Source organism: Orbicella franksi, chromosome 10, assembly GCF_964199315.1.
Source record: "Orbicella franksi chromosome 10, jaOrbFran1.1, whole genome shotgun sequence".
Classification (NCBI taxonomy): Eukaryota; Metazoa; Cnidaria; class Anthozoa; order Scleractinia; family Merulinidae; genus Orbicella; species Orbicella franksi.
The window spans coordinates 20,719,531-20,743,706 of NC_138154.1; the positions used below are offsets into that span (position 1 = coordinate 20,719,531).

At 41.2% G+C, this 24,176-nt stretch overlaps 1 protein-coding gene and 1 non-coding gene across 2 annotated transcripts; both read right to left on the reverse strand.

The window, feature by feature from the left end:
* Nucleotides 1–2,354: 2,354 nt before the first annotated feature.
* LOC145500552 (deubiquitinating protein VCPIP1-like) lies at nt 2,355–20,141 on the reverse strand. Its single transcript, XM_081480073.1, has 9 exons — nt 18,302–20,141; nt 16,171–16,349; nt 13,203–13,420; nt 12,190–12,455; nt 10,892–11,109; nt 8,965–9,182; nt 8,059–8,252; nt 7,213–7,485; nt 2,355–6,397 (listed from the first exon to the last, which is right to left on the reverse strand). Exons 1-9 carry the CDS (start codon nt 19,796–19,798, stop codon nt 5,201–5,203), a joined length of 4,260 nt encoding a protein of 1,419 aa, XP_081336199.1. The 5' UTR covers nt 19,799–20,141; the 3' UTR covers nt 2,355–5,200.
* Nucleotides 17,145–17,217, reverse strand: Trnat-ggu (transfer RNA threonine (anticodon GGU)). Its single transcript has one exon. It is a non-coding gene; the product is annotated as a tRNA-Thr (tRNA).
* Nucleotides 20,142–24,176: the final 4,035 nt, after the last annotated feature.

Genomic DNA, 24,176 nt, shown 5'->3' on the forward strand with positions numbered 1-24,176 from the left:
TTGGTGCGGCGTGTTGTTCGTGGCTTGTGCTGGCGCCAGCGTTTGTTCCGTCAGCACTTTTTGCACCAGGTTGTCCTCGAGGCGTCGAATTATCCGCCATTTCACTGATACTAGCTCTCGAGTGCCTCTCTCGCTCAGTTCCATCATTACTACCTTCTTCGGACGCCTCGTGAAGGTTCACGCCATTACGAATTGAACGCACTTTGGAACTGAACGATCCCATCTCACGCACGACAACTTTGCTGTAGAGTTAACTGAATAACCCAATGGAAAATGTCCGAAGCGAAAATCTACTCTTCAATTTGCTTGACACGTTTAGCTGTAAATTACGTAAATTACTTAATGACATCAGAAAGATGTAAGGGAAAGCCAAGCTATGACGTACTTTGGTACCCAGATCTACTCGCTCTACGGGAGACAACCTCTAATAATTAAACTTCGTGTTCATTGCTAATCTCAGTTGATTCGTCCTCACCTTAATGTTAACATATCTCATCAAAAGTAGAACGTCAGCGGTTTTCGTGAGTCGAATGTTCGTCCCCGCGAAATATCGGAAAATATATTTTGCAGTTTATTATTATTTTTTAAAAATTCCTTTTTCATTTTATTTTTGTCCTCTTCTCCTGTCCCTGAAGTAAGGGTCAGTTTCCCGATTCTGTTTATTCTTTTTTTTTATTCAACATTTGTATTGATCAAGGTCTTGCATGTAATAGGGCCGGTGCTCGTCACTGGTTTGTCCTTTATATGGTTTTGTGTTTGATATAAGTTTTGAATCGGGAACCGGCGCAATATGATAGAAAACAACATTAACGCAATAGTGACTAGTGCAATATGACAGGAAAAAACAAACAAACAAACAAACAAACAAACAAAAAAAACACTAGATCGATCTTTTGCGAATATTTATAGCGGGCAGTTTCAGTTCGAATTTCAACATTAAGTCTTTTATTTTAAAATCCATTCTTATGCAAACATCCCACACTCCAGGATTTTTCGTCTTCCAATCACTGAAAAAACCCCTACTAAACTGGTAAGTACGTGGTGTAACAATCATTTTGGTTTACCGTCTGTCGTTGACCTGTGGCAACTTAGGCTCTTCTAACATTGGATAAGCTGATCGCACACGCCAGGAGCCCCAGACTCGAATAACGTGCCGGTAACCGCGTCAATTACGCTCTTTCAAAGAATGTTTTCTCAGAGCTGCGTCCAAATCTCGTGCTCTTGGTCGCAATCCGGTGCGCAATTGCACATGCCAGGAGCCCCATCCTCGAATAACGTACCGGTAACCACGTCAATTATGCTCTTTCAAAGAATGTCTGTTTTCTTAGAACTGCGTCCAAATCTCGTGCTCTTGGTCGTAATCTGGTTAGTCGGAACACTTAACGTCTCTAATAACGTGACCAGCTTCGTCCGATTGTATTGGGTACCAACTGATTTTACGGGACATTAAGTTGTACAATTAATCTAAAATTAAAGAACAGACCAATTTTGATACATCAAATTCCTATACGAGGCGCCGAGGGTTAGGGAACTAAGACAAAGTAAATAAAATTAAGGCCGCGGGTGGGCTGAGGCGGAGGCGGAGGCTTTTTCAATCCCGCGTCCCGGCACTATTTGCTCAATCCCGCCAAAATGTTTATCCCGATCCCTACTGGTTATAGACACAATTTTTTGTGTATAACGTACGCAACCTGTGATTTTCATTACGCATCCAGCCGTCAATTCTTATAACTATTCCGCACCCCACCTGTCGAAAAGAGCAAATCGCACTCCCGCCGAAATATCTTTATCCCTCATCCCGCCACTATGTCTACTCTCATCCCGCATCCCGACAAACCTATACTGGTCCCTGAAATCCTCGGCGCCATGTTAGAATTTTTACTTTATCGACAGCAGCCCACAATGAAAGCCCTCTTATATTTGTGAAAATTCATATCTGGTATCCTGAACCCACCCTGCATGTTGCGCGAAATCTTAGGCGTGCCACTAACGAAGTTACGCTAATTCTTCCGAAAACGTTTCCAGACGTAATCATTTCAAGGGGATGTTACTCTGTTACATTAGGCAACGTCTCCTGCAAATTATCTCGCACAGGAATAATAAACTTGCTAGACAAAATAGCAAGTTCCCGATGGTACAGCACCTTAACAGGCAATGCAAGTATGGATCATTTTCAAGCTAGGCTAAAAGTAAGGGTGCTTTAATCAGGTTGCTATTGCTATAGTAACATGTTATGTCAAGCAAACGACCAAAACGGGATCACCAATAATTGCGTTTTCCATTATGGCATTATTGTAGAGTAAACTGATAAAGAATCATAGTAATTACTCAACATACTACAAGACATACATATATACATACATACATTTTATTTTGTTTTCAAATTAAAATTACAATTATAACATACCCGCGGATAGCTAAGCTAATCTAGGCGGGTCATGTTTACACGAATTATTAATATACAATTAGGTACAACTAGGTACAACTAAATACAACTGAAGGCAACAAGAGAACTAAAGACATTGACAACAATGACTAGAGACAACTAATAAACTAACGGTATTACAAATAATAATTAACAACAGTTAAGACGAGAAACTACAGATACACTAAAACGATATTATTGAATATTGATCAATACATACTAAGAGGAAAATAAATTCAGCTTTACTTTTTGAACGATCTCTGAAAGATCAATATAAGTCTTCTGAAGCTAGAATTTCAAAAATTATTTGTTGTATTTTCCTCTTTAAGACATTTTTTGGAAGTTTTCTTAAAAATATAGGCATTTCATTCCAAATACAAGTACCATTGAATGCAAGAAACTGTTGTCAGCCGCCTTAAAAGAAAACCAACCGTGACTTGCTCGAACACTTTTTCTCGCAGTCCGTGCCAACCACACGTATTTGTCTCGAGTTTTGATTGGTTTACTGGATTATCTGCATCCTCTGATTGGCCCAAGTGATTATATGGTTTTTTTGTATGGGCTACTGACCAAGCAGGAGGTCTAGATGGCTGGATGTTGGCCAAGTTTTTTTTTTTTGCGAGTTTATGGACCAAGACGGAGTGGAGGCGAAGAACGAGGCCAAAAAGACCGGACAAGCTTCGTCAATTAAGGACTTATTTTAAAGCTTTCGGGGAAACTTTGTTTGCGGGACACAGCGCGTAGTCCCGAGCGGGCAAGATAGCGCAATCTTGTGCGCTCGGGTAGCCAATCAGTGCTAGATTTGGTTCATCTTGCCCGCTCACAGAGCTAGCCATATGATAAAGAGTATTTGACGAGAAATTTTGTTACCAACCAGTACAGATCAATACAGAGTACATGTAGTCTTTTTATTGTAATGTCCTCCCCTTCACAACGTTGAAGCCATATCCATTCTCGGCAAACGCGTACGAGCGTCAACCCACGTGCCTAGATTGTCAGCTAGAAAAATACAGGTTTACAGTTGGACGGGAAAAGGTGACTTTTCCCGCAACAATGTTTTAAATAAACAATTCGGCTAAGCTAACACGAGTGCGGTCCATCTTAGCGGTCTCTAAAGCAAAATTCTGACCACTCAATTAGAATGCTCCTTTTCATCCTGGATTTATTGCTAACATACTAAAGAAGAATTGTATGATTTTCTTGCACTTTCATGGCAAAGATGAGCGGAAAGCAGCTCTCGTAAGGTCTCTCACGAATGGCTTGAAACCCTTTGACGGGACAATAGGACAAACAGAAACAATGCCCCTGCCCCCAAAACAACAGCTGCTAACAAGCAAACAAATAACAAGCTTACGAGAGCTGCTTCATTTCTGGATAAATAGGGCAGGACATCTTGCAGAATTCATCTGTTGTTTTCAACAAAAACTCTATCTACCATGTTCCATTCCGGGGGGGGGGGGGGGGGGGCGGCGCTTATTTTAAATTTTCGCCGATAGGAAGGGGGCTTATTCGAAGGGGGCGCTTATTCAAGGGGGAGGGGGGGGGGCGCGCTAATTCGAGGATTTACGGTAACTGACTGTACGCACCCATGTGACTATCTAAATATAAAAGAGTGTAAAAATACCACGTCTCTATCTCTTAACTAAAAAAAACATTACTGATTCCGACAGCATAGCCTTGGGCCATGCGATACTCTAGTGACTGCCGGGAGATCCCACCACGGTCACAGGAACTGGGACCCAGAACCCAGTGCTCCCCTGTCAAAGAGACGAGCTCTGGGACCAAGAATGAGAAATAACCTTGATCACCGTACAAACACACAATAATTACATGTAATTAATATACTCTGGATGTGTTTGTCACCCATCACCAGGGCCTTCTAAAGAATAACTCAGTCCCCTCAAGTGGCTATGCTGCTTAAAGCAGTGGTAAGATTTTGGAGGCATGTTGGTTGATCATATTAACATGGTCCACTGTAGTTAATCTCCTATTCAACTTCTATGTTTGTTCGTTAAGCTACATCACATATACTACTACTGTCTACCTAAATCAACGCTGTGAATGGCGCAGTTCCAAAGAAACTTCCATACCAAGCGATAAGTCAAATCTGGAACTTACTAAACCCAGTAGGTCAGAAATAAAGTTGATAAGAAACATTGAAATGACAACAAGCTAAAATGAGAGCTCGAAGACTACTGACTAGGAGATGTTGTTTTCTGAGGAGAGAAGAATCAGGAACTCTCAAGGCACAAAGAACTGTTGCCACCAAGACTGATAAAATACTAGCTTTTGACCACTGGGTCCTTATTCCTGAGGATGTATCTATGACTTGGTCAGTGCAGATACTGCGAGCAGTCTCTTTTTCTCGAAGCTCCATGGGGAAGAACGCAAAGAAGATCGCCACAGAAGCGAGCGGTGGGCCGTGAGCGTGCGAGCGTGATATGCGAAGCCTCGAGCCGAAAGTGGCCCGGGCGTCGGAAGACGAGCCCTTGTCTTCCGACGCCCGCGCTACTCGCATGTCACGCTCGAAGTCACGCCCGCACGCTCAGGTGTTTTGCGTTCTTCCCCACGGATTTCCGAGCAAAAGAGAGACTGCTCGCAGTCTAAGTCAGCCCTGCCCCTGGCGCTTCCCTTCAGCCTCAGGAGCTCAGCACCGGCGTGCAGCCAGACCTTTTCAGTCCACAGCGCCTGGCTCCTTTCTGTAACATGTATCGAGTCTGAGCCGACCTCCAGTATTTAATACCATAGCAACAGCTAAGTTTACCTTAAGCTACTTTAAGTATTAGTTGCAGGTGCAGTGCATAGTCCACTCCCTTCCGAACTAGTGTCTGCTAGAACCGAGCCCTCATTAGTGTCACACTCGGTAATAGTTTCAACGTTCATCACGGTTGACGTTCCATCTTCTCCACTGTTCAGCCCTTGATTTGATTCTCGATCAAGCGCAATTTCCGATTCTTGGAGGTGTTTGGACGACGTCTCTCTTTCTGAAAGTTCAACCTTCGTTGGAGAATTTGCAGCACTATTTTCTCCTTGAATGTCAATCTCCATGGCAACGGACATTTGAAGCATTGTTGCATCACTCGACCCAGCATCCGCACGGTTTACTGTGCTGGCACTTAGCTCAGAATCTGCAGCATTGTCTACAACTTCGCCTTCTGTCACGTCGCCTCTCAAAGCTTGATTATGGGATTGGTCTGACGTGACCTGCGTGACTTTCTGCGTCACGCCATCTTCCTTACTGGTCAATTGATCAGTTTCCATTGATTCTGAAGTGGTTTCAATACATTCCACATTGCCCCCTTGTTCTGAGAGGTTCGTTGAATCATTAACAGCAACAACAAGCTCGTCGACAACATTTTCCATGTTACCTTGGTTTGTTTCCATGAACTCGTTTTCCTCTGCTGTCACGCACGCCACTTCTGTTTCCTCTTTGTCACGCTCGAGCAGCGTGATCTGCTCTACTTGTCCCTGTGTTGTATTCACTTGCACAACAACCTCTGTTGATCCAGAATTCTCAACCAGCATTTCTTGAAAATTTTCCTCTTTTTTCATCTCCACTTGCTCGGTGACCATGGACTCGGAAGGTACACTTGTTTCTTCCTTTAGCTCTTTAGATTTCTGTGCTACTCCAGGATCCTCGACCAACATTTCTGGAACATGTTCCTCTTTGTCCACATCCAATTGCTCAGTGACCATGGACTCGGAAGATGTACTTGTTTCTTCCTTGAGATCTTTAGTATTCTGTGAAGCGCCACGATTCTCAACCGACATTTCTTGAACATGTTCCTCCTTTTTCGCATCCACTTGTTCAGTGATCATGACTTCCGAAGGTTCACTTGTTTCTTGCTTCAGTTCTTTAGAATTCTGTTCTTGAACCTCCTTAACTTCCTCCTGCCTCTGATTAGCCTCAGACTGATCCGTGTTCGTCTGTGAAGTGCTGGGGTTGGTCAACAGTATCGGTGGCGGGAGGGACTAAGAACGAACAGTATATTACTTCTTCAGTATTACGTCCCGCAACTTCTTCAATACAAATAAGGATTTCATTTACATCTCCTCTCATGAAGCCATATTAAAGATAATTCCTATTAACACAGGAGCTCATTAAGGACAACAATAATTATTGTTACATGCATTGTTCTGTTACAGGCCAATCTAAGGTGCTTTTGTTGAGAAACATCCAAACATGGATGGTTGCAAACTACTGCTAGGTCAGTGTGCAAGTCAGACCGGTCGGACAGAAATTAGCTGTTTCATTGTGACAAACCGGTTCATTGCCCTACTTCTCTTCAGTAGATTTCACTAATGTAGGGAATTTGGGAAAGGAATAAGAAATGGTAAGAGCCATTCCTCTTGTTGGTTGGCCCGGTCTGATCAGAAAATGTCGCTCCATTTTTCCTCGGGTAGTTACACTGGTGTCTAACTGGTCGTTCTGGCATGATGGAAAGGACCCTTAGTTTTCTAGGCCGACCTGGCAATTTACTGGTGCTCATTTATAAGCTTCATTGAAGAGCCAGCACTATGTACTAGACTTCTGGTTTTAATGTGGAGTCTAATGAACTACGTTAAATATTTGACCACAGTAACTCCTGTTGGCTAAATTCATAAGATAACCAACTACAGTTGCTTGAAAGAAACTCTCTCAACAGGCAGGAATGGATGCATATTCAAATCGTCCACATATGTGTAATGGGCAGGTAACATTTACCTCTACCTCTTTTTTTACCTTTAATTTTTTTTTACCTCTACCTATTGAGCCTAAAACATAGGACCTGTATGTCCTTATTTACCTCAACAGTAGGTTTTGGAGGGGATTGGGCACCTGATAAAGTTTGCCCCTTTCCTGAAAATGCCATGCGAGCATGTGACGTGTCTCTGTGTCCAATAGCACCACTGAAGCTAGCCTCGCTGGACAGACTGCCGCTAGTCCTTTCCTCTGCAGGTATTTGAGTGGGGCGAGTGTGCGCCAGCAATAATGTGTCTTTGTCCAGCGGTTGCACTTGGATATGTCTTTGGCCAAGACAGAGGTCCAAGCGATCTTTTTGAGCATTGTAAGCAAACACCTGTAAGAATGGCAAAAGCACAAAAACAATTATTTAACAACTACACTACAAGCCCGAGTTTTCTATGAGCGGATGGTCAATGACCACTTTCTCTCAGACCAGTTCTTAACAACTGATTGACCTTCGCCATGCACATGTATATGTGGACTATTGCTGTCACTGTTACATTAAACTCGGTACTTGTTTGCTAATCCTAATACGCCATTTGCGAGTTTCCTTTTGCCTCTGCGTCAAAATGAGTCTTCGTGTGAAACCACTGTTATGAAAATGCATTTCATAACAAAAGTTTTGCACGAGGACAAAAGCGACAAAAGGTAACTTGGAAATGGCCTACTATATACTGTAGTTGTACAAATCAAATCCTATTCATATGGACACCTCAGATATGTCAGAAAGTGCCCCTATTAATGAAGTGTTTCTGTTAAATGTTTTTACATGAGACAACTTACAAGTTATCGCACCAAGACCACAGTCCATGGTAATGAGCTGCTCCTACTGAGTACTTGTAAAATACATTGCGAGGTTCAACTACAGGTGCATGGTGAAGCATTTAGTAATGTGTCAATCACTAACCTTGTTTGGGAACTGAGGGAGTGTGCAGTGCTGGTTTGGCTGAAGTGGGCCTAGATCACTGACAACCTTGTTGTAGTAGAACCCTCCTCTGTCAAACATTTCATGACAATTCTGTGCTGCTTCCCACATGTCTCCACCAGTCAATGCACCTAATGCATTGAAAAGGACTGAGGCCATAGCAGCAGTGTTCTCAGCTACAGAAATAATAAAAAAAATTTAGAGCCACAACGCAGAACAACTGAACAAAAAATATGGTTGATCATGAGCACAGTGGAACCCTGCCTTACAGCCAACCCATTTTCATGGCAACTTTGTTCTGGTCTGAAGAAAACCTCAGTCAGTCATTTTCTTATTTAAAGAACCCCTTTGATATGGCCACCCCATTAATACAGCCAGATTTCTGTGGCGTGTTGGTGACTGGATTTATAGGGTTCCACTGTATGCCAGATGCGCCCTTGATGTTACAAGTGAACTTGCCTGTTGTTGATGCAATTCGCCCACAGAGTAACAAGTTTGTTACAGATGTGATGATCAAGGCAACATGTGAGTCAAAAGTTTATGACTTAAGGGTGTAGAGAATACACATTTTCAAACTTTAGGGCAAGTTTTCACCATGATGTACTAGCCCAAACATCATTCTCACTAGCATCCCAAAGGTTCATCTCTTACAGGTCTTCTGTTATTTGAATTTCCTCAAATATTTTACCAAAAAACCTCTCTTGCTCATTGGATAAGTGATGGACAGAATCCACCAGCTCAACTGGAAAACTGGCTAGCCCCGGGCTATCAGACACCACTTTCTTTGCACACTGTCGACGTACATATATGACTCCCACACAAGTATTATATACTACATTTTGTATATATTTAAACCATAATTTTAATTATTCGGTCTTAAGTTATAACCTTGTCTTTGTTGATCACTTTTTGCCTCTGCCTCAGAAGAAGCACTACTCTCACCCCCCTGCGCTTTTACTTCTGACATAACCACATCCGGGGGGATCTGCTCTGGGACAACTGGCTTTAAGTGTTCCACCATCACTCTGTCACCGTGTTGCAAGGGAACTGGGTCCTCCTCATGTCCCTCGACAGGAGGGTGTAGTTCATTGGGAGGAAATCCGTACCTAGTCAACAAAGTATTGATACACTGGAATAACTATCATGGTAGTAAAGACAGTCTGAAGAAGAACTGATCTTGGAAACAGCCATTAGGATGGACCATGATAAACAGCCAGATAATAATGTCCTTCTTTACATTTATAAATAGATAGGTCCCTGCATGTGCTCTGATTGGTCAAAACCCATGTTTTATCAGAGTATAAAACATAGAAAACGTGTGTTGTTTTTTTGCCACATTACAAGTACCTCTCGTCAACATTCTTGTTAGAGATGGTGAAAAACATTTTCTTTGACGAAATTTGTGATGGGGTTCTCTGCAAAGCAGCCGGAAGTTTTGAGATGAGGCATGTAGCACTTTCATCATCAGTCTTTATTGCCCCCAGTGGGGCACGGGGTCGCATGTAGCACTTTAGTGGTATTAAATTGTGTCAGTTTGTTGATCTGTGTGCTTTGTTGTTTCTACCTGTGGTGTGTAAAATCTATATGATAAAGCAAATGCAGAAGCCTAAGCCATGTATCACACTGTGATAAAAACTCCGGACATTTGAGAACACTCGAGAAATTTAGAAAACATTTGCTTGCAGCTTGTGTTTTCTACATTTCCCTCGTGATCTCAAATACCTGTAGTATTTTATCACAGTATAATACACGGCTTAGGCTTCTTAATTGTTAATTCAGATATACTATAATACTAATTTCCACTTTACCTACAACAAAACAACTGTTAACTCTTTTATGAGGGGAGGAGGCACAAGAAAGTAAGGGACGTTTATTTTAGAGCCTGGGTGCCAATTAAATTTTACTACAAGTATTTTAACCAAGGTAGGGCACTGATTTGGGATGGAGTGCTTTTTTAAAATTTTTTTCTTGTTTTTGCCTTGGTATGTCTATGTGCCCAAACATCCAAACTGTACATGGATTTAAATGCTGTTAAATGTAAATTAACAAAGTTAACAACAAAGAGTAGCTGGTACATCTGGTCAGCAATATTCGTATGGTATTGCAAGCTTAGTGCACTTCACCATTGTACTAGTGTCTTCCAGCATGGTGGTCCTTGGAACGTTTTGGGTGTAGGATTGAGCAGTTTCCTGCACATCTTTGGTCTGTTCATGTGACATCTGCCCCCCCCCCCCCCCTCCCCTCCCTGTCTCCACTGTTAACTCAGTGTGACAGGTACCTGGAAGACTGTGCGGGGGCTCATGGCTGGGTTGCGGAAATTGCCAACCATGGGAGCGTTACACTGTCTAGGGGCTGGCCGGTCACAGTGGAGGCCCCTGGATATCCCAGGCACCCATCTTCCATACACCAGGATGCAGTTGTTAACTTGCTGCGATGGTTTTATATTAACTTATATAACAAAAGAAATATTTGTTACATTCAAAACTAAACTATCAACTGGACAAGGTGGGGAAAAATGCTAATAATTGCCACCTAGGTTCCAGTTATTCAAAGGGTGGATATCATTATCCACTGGATAAATCGCTAACCAATAGATAACATAGCATGTTTTGCCAACGCTTATTTACTGAATAGCAATTTATTAAGGGGGATAGCGTCATCCACTCTTTGCACCACAGGGCCCAAGGTGTAATATTTAAAAAGGGTGCTTAATACAAGAAAACCTTCACACTGAGGGAGGCGGCATTTAACTGAAGGGAACACTTACTGGAAGTAGGGCACTAAATCAAATGATAACAGGTTGCATAGTTCTTACCTAATCCTGAGTTCCTGTGGTGGAATACCAAGCTCCTTCTCTATCAGGTTTTGAAGCTCTTTGAATGTAGTGTCCATGGCAAGTGTTAGCATTGACTGTTTTCCATCTGATGTTGACAGGCGCACTTTCTTGTCAGTTCGTTTCACAACAGCTTGTGCAGATGGGATTTGCGTCTCACCAGTTTTACTGGGACTGGCTTGTTGGGGTTTGACTCCAGTCTGGAATAGTATGATTATGATTAGAAATTTAATTACCTAAACCACAGTCATCATAAATCAGGAAACAGCACACGTACACATAGAGCCTGTCTAAACTACTGAATGTTCACACACCTACAAGATTAATTTGTACCAGCACCAGAGCTGGTTTGAGCAGAACCTGTCTCCACAGTACATGTTAAGGCACATAACATACATGTATACAATGTAAGGAAGGAAGGTGTTTTTAAATGACTAAGTATGTGTCACATCAAGTGGTCTATACAGCCATGCATGGGGCAGTAGTCCATCTCAGGGTTACCAACCAGCATTAAATTTCCCAGTACCCATTTATACATGTACACCTGGGTGGAGAGAGGTACTGTGAGATTAATTAAAAGTGTCTTGCCCAAGAACACAACACAATGATCTCTACCAGGGCTCAAACCTAAACTACTTGATCTGGAGTCCAGCCTGCTAATTAACAATTGGATCATGAGCTCGAGATTTCTATGAAATGATAGTTGATGAGGCTGAAGGCTGAATCAACTATCACCTCATAGAAATCGAGAGCGAATAATCTAATTGTTTTAGTAAAATTCTTACTAATTAATACATAAAATTCACTTCAAATAACGGTTTCCAATTATTTCTTGACGTATTTATTAAACTTTGCGTCTGAAAAAGATCGCTCAGATTGAATTGTCTTTTAAAATTTTAATTTTGTGTGTGCGCGCACTTCAGTTCTTTCGATTATTTCAACTGTTTTAAAAAAAAGTCAAGAAACCATAAATGTCCTTCGTTTAGACCTCTCAGGAATTTAATTACCCATTTGCATCAAAATTTTCTTCCAAATCTTTGGGAAAAAGCAAAAAATGTTGCCATTTCCTAGACGACCTCTAGCCACTGCACACTAATGGCTGATAGTGTTCAATGGCTCAGCCAATCAGATTACAGCATTTGCATTGGTATACTAGTAGAATTCTACTAATAACTATTACATGTACATGAAGGCCACCCCATCTCCTACTCTACACACGTAGAACAAGGGGTAAAAGAGCATGTGAGGCTGAGATTTTAACAGAGTGTTTCAAACAGTACCAGTTGTTTTGGAACTTTAGCTTCTTTCTCTGCGGTTTTCTTAACTCCTTCGCCGCTCCTTCTCTTCTGCATTATGGCAGCATGGTGTTCTGTCCTGGTCTTTAGGACTCTTTCTGTTTCACTCAAGTTTAGTTCCTCTCTGTGTAACGTTTTCTTTTTTTCTCCTGTCAGGATTATCTTACTAGGTGTGAAGGTGCTGACAGCATTAGTGTCTTGATCACTGCTTGCTCCACTTGCATTTTGAGAAACAAAGTTAGGGCGTGCTCCTAAAAATGATTTAACCAGTAGGTAAGAGATACCCGTAGTCTCCATTTGAGCGTAGTGACCTACAGTGATAGCACTTCCAATGTACATTGTATCCCATGTAATGTTGTAGCATGAAGTAACTGGGAGTATTTGTACTTTCCCACCCCTCCTGGGTGGGATGCCAGTTTACTGCAGGGTTACCAACCAGCATTTAATCATCCAGAATGCACTTAGGATGCATTCCTTTGGGGGTGATCTGGATCAGGATCAGTGATCCAAGATCACTCAATCATGGTGCATCAAAGGGACTGATGAATCCGTGACCCAAGTGGATTAATCCGTTCCTTTGATGCCCCATGATCCAAGTGATCTTGGATCACTGATCCTGATCCAGATCAACCCAAAGGAATGCACCCTTAATATGTACAATACACTTGTGTGGAATGAGGCATTGTGAGAGTTTGTCTTGCCCAAGAACACAGCACAACACAAAAAAACAAACCTGGCTAGGGGATTGAACCCTACAGTGTAGGTACTTTTTTCCATTTGATTTTTAGCTGTCATATACAAAGTACTCCTGAGAATGCACAATGTTACTAATACATGTATCTAATGTGATCTTTCATTTCAATATCTAACTGTGTATTTCAGTGCACACATAACCAGATGTTTGTAGTCAGTTATCGTCTCATGTTTCATGAGGAGAAAGGTTAAGTTATCCTTTCGATGGTTAAGGAATTATCACAAAACATCACACTGCAACCAACCTTTGTTCTCTCCTTCTCTCTTTGCTGTCTGTCGTAAAATGATATCTACTACTTTCTGCACCAGCCTCTCACTGCCAAATTCCCCTGGAAAGTGCTTCTGCACAAGCTTGGTTGCAACATCATACACATTGGAATTAAGAGATGGATCATGTTCATACTGGAACCAATACACTGTCTCTGAGACAGTCTTTCCACCCCATTCCAAGCTAATTGGGAAACTAATGAAAAAGACCAATAATCATATTCACTAATACAAAGTGTACAAAGTCATTTGCTTATTACAGTGTAATAGACCTTAGTGTGTTGGACAAAACTGTTCTGGATCGATGTTTTATGACAAAAAATTAAAACTAGTGAAGTGGTGCAAATAATTTTTTAATTGTTTTTTAATTACTGTAAGTATGTGTATTCCAGGTTACAAGAGTTGTTGACAAAATTCATAACTAGTGTGCTTCCCACCTGACCAAAAATTCTGAAAATTTTGAAAAGCGGACAAATGGTTAAGTAAAGAGTTCAGGTATGGTTACCCACCAGATGGCATGCTCATCCATTGCTGGTCACACACTTCTAGTGTAACAGTTTTAAATCAGGTTTCAGTTCTCAAATTGCAATATTTTGGGGGCATGCTCCAATGATTCTGCAACCCCAAAGTACTAGCCAACCCTTGTGGAAAAATCTTGGATCCACCCCTGCCCGTGATACTGGGTCGAAAATTGCAACAATTGAAGGGGTGAGTGCAAAACCATGCTAAGTGACGATTTGGGTGAAAAAAAAAATTTTCGCGAAAGGGCTTGAATTCTTGCATGTGGTCTTCAATGTAATAGAAAAACGTGGTCCTGTATTTTTGTCGCTGGTTTTTGCTTCATTTATAAAGACGCCGCTAGGAAAACCGAGTGGTTTTTCTGCATATGCAATATCTCGAAAACGAAGCGAAGCTTAGCGGAAAAACTATGGGACATTGTTAAACATACCTAAACAAAACTGCATGCGAAATTTGGAGCATTTTCGACAAAGTTCACTTTTGATTAAAATACCTAGCGCCCTTTTCCCGCCGAGGTCTTCAATTAAACGAAGCCGGGCCTTTGTTATGATAAACAGAGCCGATCCTTTGTTATAATAGCCAAGCCAAGCCTTTGTTATAAGTCGAAGTCTCGCCTCGGTTTATCATAACAAAGGATCAGCAAGCCGCGTCCGCAAGGACTTTGATTTCACTTAGAAAGCAGCAAAATGTCAATTTCACGCAACGTATAAGCTCAAAAATGTTGATTTTAGGTCAAAAAAGGTTTAAATGTTGATTTCACGTTAACGCATGACAGCAAGGAGGTTGATTTCTCTTAGAAACAAGCAAAATGTCAATTTCACGCAACGCATAAGCTCAATGATGTTGATTTCAGGTCTAAATAGGTTAAAATATTGATTTGACGTTAACGCATGATGGCAAGGAGGTTGATTTCACTTAGAAACCAACAAAATGTCAATTTCATGCAGCGCATAAGCTCAATGATGTTGATTTCAGGTCTAAATAGGTTAAAATGTTGATTTCACGTTAACGCGTGATGGCAAGGATGTTGGTTTCACTTAGAAACCAGCAAAATGTCAATGTCACGCAGTGCATACGCTCAATGATGTTGATTTCAGGTCTAAATAGGCTAAAATGTTGATTTCACGTTAACGCGTGACGGCAAGTATGTTGGTTTCACTTAGAAACCAGCAAAATGTCAATTTCACGCAGCGCATAAGCTCAGTGATGTTAATTTCTGGTCTAAATAGGTTAAAATGTTGATTTCACGTTAATGCTTGACGGCAAGGATGCTAGTTTCACTTAGAAAACAGCAAAATGGTAATTTCACGCAACTTATAAGCTCAATGATGTTGATTTCACGTGAAAACGCGCTATAAATAGGGCTGACAGATTAACAGATTAACCCTTCTCCGCAACATACGGGTCTCCATACATCTGCATGTCCGTTGATCCCAGAAGCTCAAAACACTACAAATCATGCCAATTTGAAATAAAATCAACGCAACCTGGATCACAGATCTATGTTACAATTGATCGGTACTTGTTGGCCATTCTTATGTTTAAACAATCTAGTTACCAGTTTGAGAAACGTCCACAGAACGTGATCGCAATGCATGCCGGGAAGGGTCTTTACACCTCGTGCGCGGGAAAACATGGCGGTCAATACAAGACAAATTTTATAAGTCTAAAACCAGTTCTCACTTTCCAAACTTTGACGCTAGCAACGCTTGGCAGATGGGCCACGACTCACCAGAGGGTATTTTTTTTTGGGCAAGAACTGCTCTTGGACTTTGCTGCCTGGCTCAATCTGACTTCGAACGCCGATAACACGATTACGGTATATCAGCTGCCTTCGAAGTTTCAGAACACATTTTGATTCTTTAAAACGTGCTGATGACTTACGGGTTTATCGAGACTTTATGATGCCTCTCAACCACCAGGCAGGCACACAAGGTACTTTAAAACAATGCTTAAGATATTAGTTGACAGAGCTCTAATGCGGCACATCTCTTTTTTGTTCGATGAATTTCGTTTGACCCTCGATCGATTCACGTGTTGTGCTCACGTCACAATACCCGACGTAAACAATCTGTTCCCAGATTTCCATTCTATATATGCTGTGAGATTTGATTTTGACTTCATACACTATAAACAGTCTGCCTGTTTGCTGTTCAACAAATAAACTCCTAAAAACATGGCTAGGAAAAGCCAAGTATTTTTGCATACGTTATAACTCGAAAACGAAGCAAAAACCAGCGACAAAAATACAGGGCCGCATTTTTCTATTACATTGAAGACCACATGCAAAAATTCAAGCCATTTCGCGAAAACTTTTTTTCACCCAAATCGTCACTTAGCATGGTTTTGCACTCACCCCTTCAATTATGTTGCCCTCCAGCAGCGTTATTTTTCATTGCAGCTGCAATCATAGCATGTAAGCCTGACCTTTCTGGCATGTTGTCGTACTCTCTTCCATTCCAGTAATGTTTGAAACCACATCCGCACCGGCTGTGTCCTTCAACAGGTGTCGTCGTTCTGTCGCCATTCATATACACTGCACTGCCATCTGACTTAACCCGGCGAAGAGGACCGCGGCAAAAACGGCATTCACGCAAGGCCACATTCTGTGAACACAAAGGAGATTTCTGCATTGAATTAATCAGTAAACTCTGATGTCCATATGACAGGTTCAGGAGTACATTCCACGTGATCAAAGATTTTGTTACTTCTTAAGATCCTAGGTGATCCCAATATTGTTTCTTAGATCTACAAAGATTGACAGCTACGTGTACATGTATGTACCCTAGAAATCTGAGATGCTTTGGCAAAACGTATGTTCACCTAGGAACGCTTCCTATTCACAATCTAACCCTGGTTCTGCATGAATCTGAATGAACTCAATTAAGTACAAAAAAAAAACCCTGTACATCTAATACTTGTATGTTTGTTGTATGTACAATTTACAGCCATTCAAAAGTAAACTGCTACCTGTCAAAAATACTTATACATATATTTGTTGTAGTTTAAAATGATTTTTCAGGTCAAATCAATTTATTTCAGAGAACTACTAAATAACTGCTTTGAAGATATTGAAAATGCGTCAACTGTGTGTAAAAGGTGCAATGTCTTGTTCTTCTCATTTTGACTTCAAACTACATGTAGTTTGATTTGTATTTTCTTTGTTAAAAGACTACAGGTAATAAATCTGGAACAAAGTAAAATACAAACAAACCAAATGTGAAACATAAGAACACTCATGAAGAAGTTGAAAAATGAAAACGGCAATCAAAGATTTCTCTTTTCAACATAAAAAATGAGTAAAGTTTATTTTTAACATTAGTGAAACTGAAAGTGAAGAATGATCATCGCAGTAAATTTTCCAATTTAAGCAATTGAAAAGAAGACACCTGAAAAAATCAGGGCTTCAACGGGATTCGAACCCGTGACCTCCGCGATACCAGTGCGTTGCTCTACCAACTGAGCTATGAAGCCACACATTGGGAGCGAGGTCAATTAATTGAGTTCATATCTTCCCGTGAGGAGTGAAATGATGTGAAGTATATATGAAATAATTCATATTTGCACTGCGGTTGTAGATGAAAGTGAAGAATGATCATTGCAGTAAAGCCCTGATTTTTTCAGGCTTCTTCTTTCCAATTGCTTACATTGGAAAATTTACTGCGATGATCATTCTTCACTTTCATCTACAACCACAATGCAAATATGAATTATTTCATATATACTTCACATCATTTCACTCCTCACGGGAAGATATGAACTCAACTAATTGACCTCACTCCCAATGTGTGGCTTCATAGCTCAGTTGGTAGAGCATCGCACCGGTATCGCGGAGGTCACGGGTTCGAATCCCGTCGAAGCCCTGATTTTTTCAGGTGTCTTCTTTCCAATTGCTTAAATTGGAAAATTTACTGCGATGATCATTCTTCACTTTCATCTACAACCGCAGTGCAAATATGAATTACTTCATATATACTTCACATCATTAGTGAAACTGCATGTAGAGGTGCGAATATACCGGCATATCTAATTTTAATAACTATATCATTATGGCAAAATAGTTTGCTTCAGTAAGCAATGACATAACTACAAAATAAACATACATTTTTAAATCAAACCCTATAAAGGGGATTCTATTGCTGACCATACTCAGTACAAGCACGTGAACCATTAACATTTTATCCCAATCTTTTTAATTTCTGTTGTTTCCCCAATGGTGTGAGGTGGGACCCAACTTTTTGGTAAACATAGGACTTGTACTAAAACCAGGAACACTGTTCGCAAGCTGGAACAACAAAACACATAATTTGGATCATGAAAGTTACATGCAAGTTAGGGTTAAATTAGGGATAAACGTTTAGTAGTTAGTAATTAGTGATCTGGGGTACATGTACAAGTACATATTTTGACAGCATGTTCTGGTGTTTCTGGTTTGATGACAAGTTCAACCTCTTCCCCACATACACCCCTTGCCGATCTCCCTGAAATCTACAATGTAAATGAATGACAGGAAGGAGGTGGTGGGGGCTTTTCTTACAGCATCATATCCTCAAGATACCTTGTGTTTAACAGGAACCAACATGTCCAGTTCTGCATCAAGTACACAGATCAGTTCTTGTTGAAGAAATGGATAGCTAACTCCTTCCTCAAGAGGACCATAAGTGTCCACTGCCATATTGTACAGCTCTCCTCCGGGTCTAAGCAGCTCGGATGAAATATCAAAATGCATCTCCCTTAATGCGTTGCATGACAGGCATCTGTACAGCCGACCATCAGCAACAGCTGATTTAGCTGCCATGGTAACTGTTTCTGGTTTAACGCCAACCATTCCAGATGGCTTGTAAACAAATTGGTGAACTTCAGTGACCAGCTGTGCAGCTATATTGTTTTTCTTGATGAAAAGGTCATCCATAGCTTTCACCAGTCTTTGCAAGTACTTTTCTTGTAGACAACGCTCCCCGCCGATAAAACAGTGGCCGTGACAATCAAACTCCACGTACCGTTTGACAAGCTCATTTGGAATTCCCCATGCTTTGGGAATTAACCAGTCAGGAAGCTTGGGCATGGGTTTGCCTTTCACGCCGACAAGAGGAATGAAATGGTTGCGCCCTGAGCTACTCCACGCCACGGCCAACGGTTTATTGAGAGTATTGTCTTTGCTTTTGCACTTCTCTTCTGGAATCAATGCAGGAAGGAATATGCCTGAGTAATCGCCACTAGACTGCATTCCCGTCACACTGTCAAGCAAGATGATTGGTCGGTGCAGCACATTGGCAAGGCCAAACAGATGGATGTTTCTCAACCCAAGCCCCTCTCCGGAGGATTCTGGAGGTTGGAAATATGGGTCTGCTTCCGAAATGATATCTTTCCATTCGTCATCGTGAATGAAATCTCTGAACAATCCTTTGTACTTGTGTAATTCGGTTTCAAGGTGGCTCTTTAGGTTGGCTCTTAGCGCGTGCCAAAAGATCTCTCTTCCAACAAGAGCGCGCGAAATCGCATGGACAAGACAATGGCCGTCGCCATCAACATGCACTGGAATGAGTCTTTCTTCGTTGTCGTTGACAACTTTTATCTCCTGTAGAGTTTTCTCAAGATACAAATGCGATCCTGTGTTATCTCGTCCATAGCCAGCCGTTTCCACGTGCTCTGACTCGATTTGGAATGCGCGATCCCCCAAAACAGCGCAGTCAAACATGGCACCTTGGCCCATTTCACTTAACAGTTTCCCCTCTCCTGTTCTTTTATCCATTCCATAATGTGTTAGAAGCGGAGACAACAGCTTGCAGTGGTAGTTTGAATATCCTTTGACCTTCACCAGGTCTGGTGTGGTCTTAGAGGAAGCATGGCCCAGTAACACTGAACGTAGAAGACTTCGAAGAGCTATGTCAGGGTCTTGGATGTCTTCCACATTCAATAGACTGTCCTTCGCGTGGTGTTGACCGCAACCTGTGCATTCCACGCTTGAACTGGCGTAAGATGGAAAATAAAGTTTTGTACGGCACTCAGAGTCCGGGCAAATCCCGCTGTAAACTCTCAGCCCTCGCCACATCATGAACAGAAACAACAACAATGATAGAAGTAGATCCTGCTTCCGTTTTCTTTCTCACCCATCGTCCCTGCGCATGGCACGAGATCGCCTGGGAACAAGTCGGGCACGTGGCGTCGCTCTGAGAATCGTGGAGGCGACCCGCGGGGCCGGGAATTGGTTCCTCAGTTAGGGGCGAAAAAAATTTTCAACCACGTCCACAAAACAGGATCGTCGTACCTCTTAAAATTTCCCACGAGCAACCCCGTCCTTTCTATTTGGGATTCCACCAAAGTTTAGGTTTCCAGTTATTCTCGGCAGTTACGCCAATAAACGAAAGCTTCTGGGAAAGTTTATTTTTAAAAGTGCATTTCATTTTTACTTTTCCCTGTTTCCGATAATTTTCAAACTAATCCTTGCTGGAGACCGTCTGCTACGCGGACCACATGGCCAGTGGATCATCTCGCGTTTCAGCAAAGCCGGGGAATAGTGTCAAGTGAGAAGTTAAGCTTAGAATAACAACTGAATAACAACGCTGCTAGTCTCTACCACATTCTCACAATCACAAAATAATTCAGAAATGTCCAAATTAGAATTAATTGGACAGTTTGCAAAATTAACAATAATCGTGTGGACTCTTGTATGGGATTTTGGCCTGACAATATACATTATCCTCGTAATTTTCACGCTTCGCAAAAATCGAAGGACAGGCCTTAAGAGCCTGGCATAATGAAGATGCACGGTCGTGCACTGGAAACAAGCCATTGAAATTATTCATAGAACGTTGTGCACTGAAAACTTTAAAACGGCTTAGAATTTGACAATTTCTGAAACTAAATAAGCTAGAAATAGATGTTTTATTCCTGTTCCGTTAATATATGAACAATTAGCATTTGATTGACGTTTGATTTCGTAAATACCTTTTGATTGACATTTAGTCGCGTAACCGATACGGTCAATTGACCTTTGAGCTTGGATAAGTTAGTTTTTTGTCGCAGATATTTTCACTGTGAACACCTTCGTTGCTGACCTGTTTCGCTGACCCGTTTTCTGCTATTTTCAAATCTGTTTATCTGTTTCCTGACCTGGACAAACCGCAAAACAATCTGATTGGACATCGTCAAAGAAGTAAGTTTAGTACTGTAACTCAGGCTTAAAACAATGTAACTTAGGTTTGCGTTTATATTCCGATCGTCTGTTTGGTTTCTCAATGGAATTTTGTATTACCTCTTTTTATCGAATAATCTTGAATCCTGGAATAAATTATATGATTGGCGTAGCCCAATTAGATTGTCTGCTTGGTTTTTTATGGAACCAATTCCAAAATGGCACTACTATGCTGGCAAAATGGTACGATAATGCCGCCACAGATGGCATTTAGCTCGATGCTCGAAATGCCCTCATGATGTGTCAACCCTAACTAGGGAGTTTCGGGTTTGAAACGCGTCATGGCCAACATAAGAATTAGGTATGGGCTTGAGGTGGCTTAAAACAGTTTCCAGCACTTAGATTTTGGTGGGTCGTTATAACCACTCTTTAACACTTGATGCTACAATAATGGTATCAAAAAACTACCCAATTATTGGTGAACACGTTATTATCATTTTTGTGACGTAATAGGTTACCGTAGTAACAGTATGACCTGTTAAAAACACCCTTAATTACAGCTTTAGTGGCTTATAATTCAAAAACGGCACGGCGAATTTTTTTGTATTATCAAATTTTAATAAGCATGATACAGATGCAACTTTTGGCAAATTTTTTAAAAAATCTGTGCATAGGGTTCAGAGCCACCTCAAGTTTTTGAAAATTTAAGGTGGCTCTGAACTCTATATACAACCCCTAAAGCTGTAATTAAGGTTCTTTGGCAGGGCATACTGTTGCTATGGTAACCCATTGTGTCACGAAAATGATAACAACGCGTTCACCAATGATTGGGCAGTTTATTGATACCATGATCGCAGCATCAAGTGTTAAAGAGTGGTTATAACGACCCATCAAAATCTACGTAATGGAAACTGTTTTGAGCTACCTTAATGAACCAATTACCGAGCCATTTACTGTAATGAGGCGTGTAAGACTTAGTGTGTCACAGAATCCAAAACCAGGACGCGTCACGTGATATGTTCTCGTCTAATCCCGTATTTCACATGTTTGATTTCATTTGCAAATCAGACACTCCTGTTGGAGTCAGTGTCAGTATACATCATGGAATGATGACGCATGCAGAAGGATGGATCAAGCTACGGCTGGACGATTAATTAAAGAGGGGCAGACCGGTAAAAACACTGAAGAGAGATTCAGCCTCTGACACAGGCCAAGAAGAAGAGAAAGAAACTGAAACATCAACAGTGGTGTTGCGGTTGCGACGTGTTGCAATGTTTTGCGACACGTTGGGTGTTGTTGACTCAAGTTTGAAAATGGTCAAATTTTTCAAGCAACATTTGTGGATGTTGCATGATGTTGTATTCGTTTGGCCAGGTTCGAGCAACAATGTTGCGCCAGGGCATGCGCACTAGTTCGACAACATGTCACAATAGGGTGGCCAAACGCACGCAACATGTTGCGCCCGACAATGTTGCGATATGTTGGGACGAATTGTTGCGATCGTTTGGCCGGGGCTTGCAAATACTGTGCCAACAATGTTGCGATATGTTGTGTCGAAATGTTGCGATCGTTTGGCCGGGGCTCTATACCCTTGAACGGTGAGGGGTCACGTGACAGTTAAACGTTTCACGGAAGCACGGCACACCGACCAAGACCAGAGCTCTAGAACCCAGACCGCTAGATCCACACTCCAGCATGCCAAACCATTAGCTCAACGCTTGAGTTAATTTCTACCCTTCACTGATGGTTATAAACCTTTCTTGATCCAAGAAGTTTATTGCTGGTTTTCAAACTGAGAAATTGTTTGCCAAAAATAGTTCCTCTCGCTACAAATTTGTGGCCATAAGGGTTTCGAAAGCGAAAATACTAACCTCTCCAACGTAAAATTGGTAGCTTTTAGGCAAACAAAGCTATTTTTCTGTGACAGTCACTCCCATAAAATGTTGGCCATTTTCAGATGTTCCCAAGTGAATAAACGTCATCTTTAAGTGACTCTGTAATCAAAATCAGCCTTCAGTTCATAAAGACACCCCCAAACATCTTTTAATGATTGCTTTGATGCAAACTATCAGTCATGGCTGACTTGGAAAAATTCATTTGCTTCTTGTCAAATTTCCAAACGATCGACTCACTTTTTTGAGAGAGAGGTCGAAGGCAAACAAAACTTTTTATGGAGATGGCCAAACCGAACAAAGGAAAAAGCCATATTCATCTGTGTGCTTTTTGTGTAAGAAAACTATGAAAGTGTAAAATTCAAGGGAAACAAAATGTCTTATTACAGTTTTCTCAGTGTTTCAACGTGCTACCTGGTAAATTATCCTTGGCCTCTAAAAAGCCTGGGTTTTATTCAATGTTTCTTAACCTTTATGATATTTTGTTTGTTGTAGCCAATTTTAATATTGAATGACATGCACATTTTTAGATCGGCGATTGATTTAACTTCAGTTTTGTTCACATGAATGAGGACATGCAATTGTGGAACTGCAATTTATATTGTGCAAGAAATCCGGTCTCGCTCACAGTCCTCAATGGTTGGCACTCGTTACTGAGAAAAAAAACAAAACAAAATGACAGTGCGTTTTCTCCATGCGTCGGAAAACCGCGAACGCACACGCAAAATAAATTCCTTTTAATGATGATAAGTTAGAACAAAACTGCTAGATGACAGTTCGAAAATATTGTTGTATATTGGAACACAAACGCAATGCAAAAAGTTAATCTTTGGCGAGCGATCGGCGATAGGGATTGAATAACTCCCCAGCGTTGCGGCTTTTGGTTGCGGCTTTTGGTTGCGGCTTTTGGTTGTATTGAAGACATAACAAGAAGACATTAGAACACGTAACTCGAGTGCAAATTGCTCAAATGAATTAATATGCCATGTAATCGATTTGAAATGGTGGAAAAAGCTAGCCTAATTCCCAGGTAAATATGGCAATGTTGGTTTTAAATGTATCGTATACTAAAACTCTCGCTTAAAACCAGTAAAACTCGAAGAATATTGTGCAGCAAAAGCACTCCTTTGTAGGCATGATTAATTCAAGTAATTGCTTTTTTGCCATTCCCTTATTTTTTTTTTTTGCTGCAGATGTATTTTGAGAAGCACAGCTCATGACATATGACAGCTAAGGAAAAAGAGCCTGAATAACTTTCCCTCCCACGCAAAACTGACTTATATACACTATGGCCGACACAGCCAGCTTTACATTCACAAATGCACGCAACTTGTACGCCAGTCTCAGTTTCGCGAGAAACCTGTCATTAAAAGAGAACACCAAGATGGTGCTTTATTCAATATCAT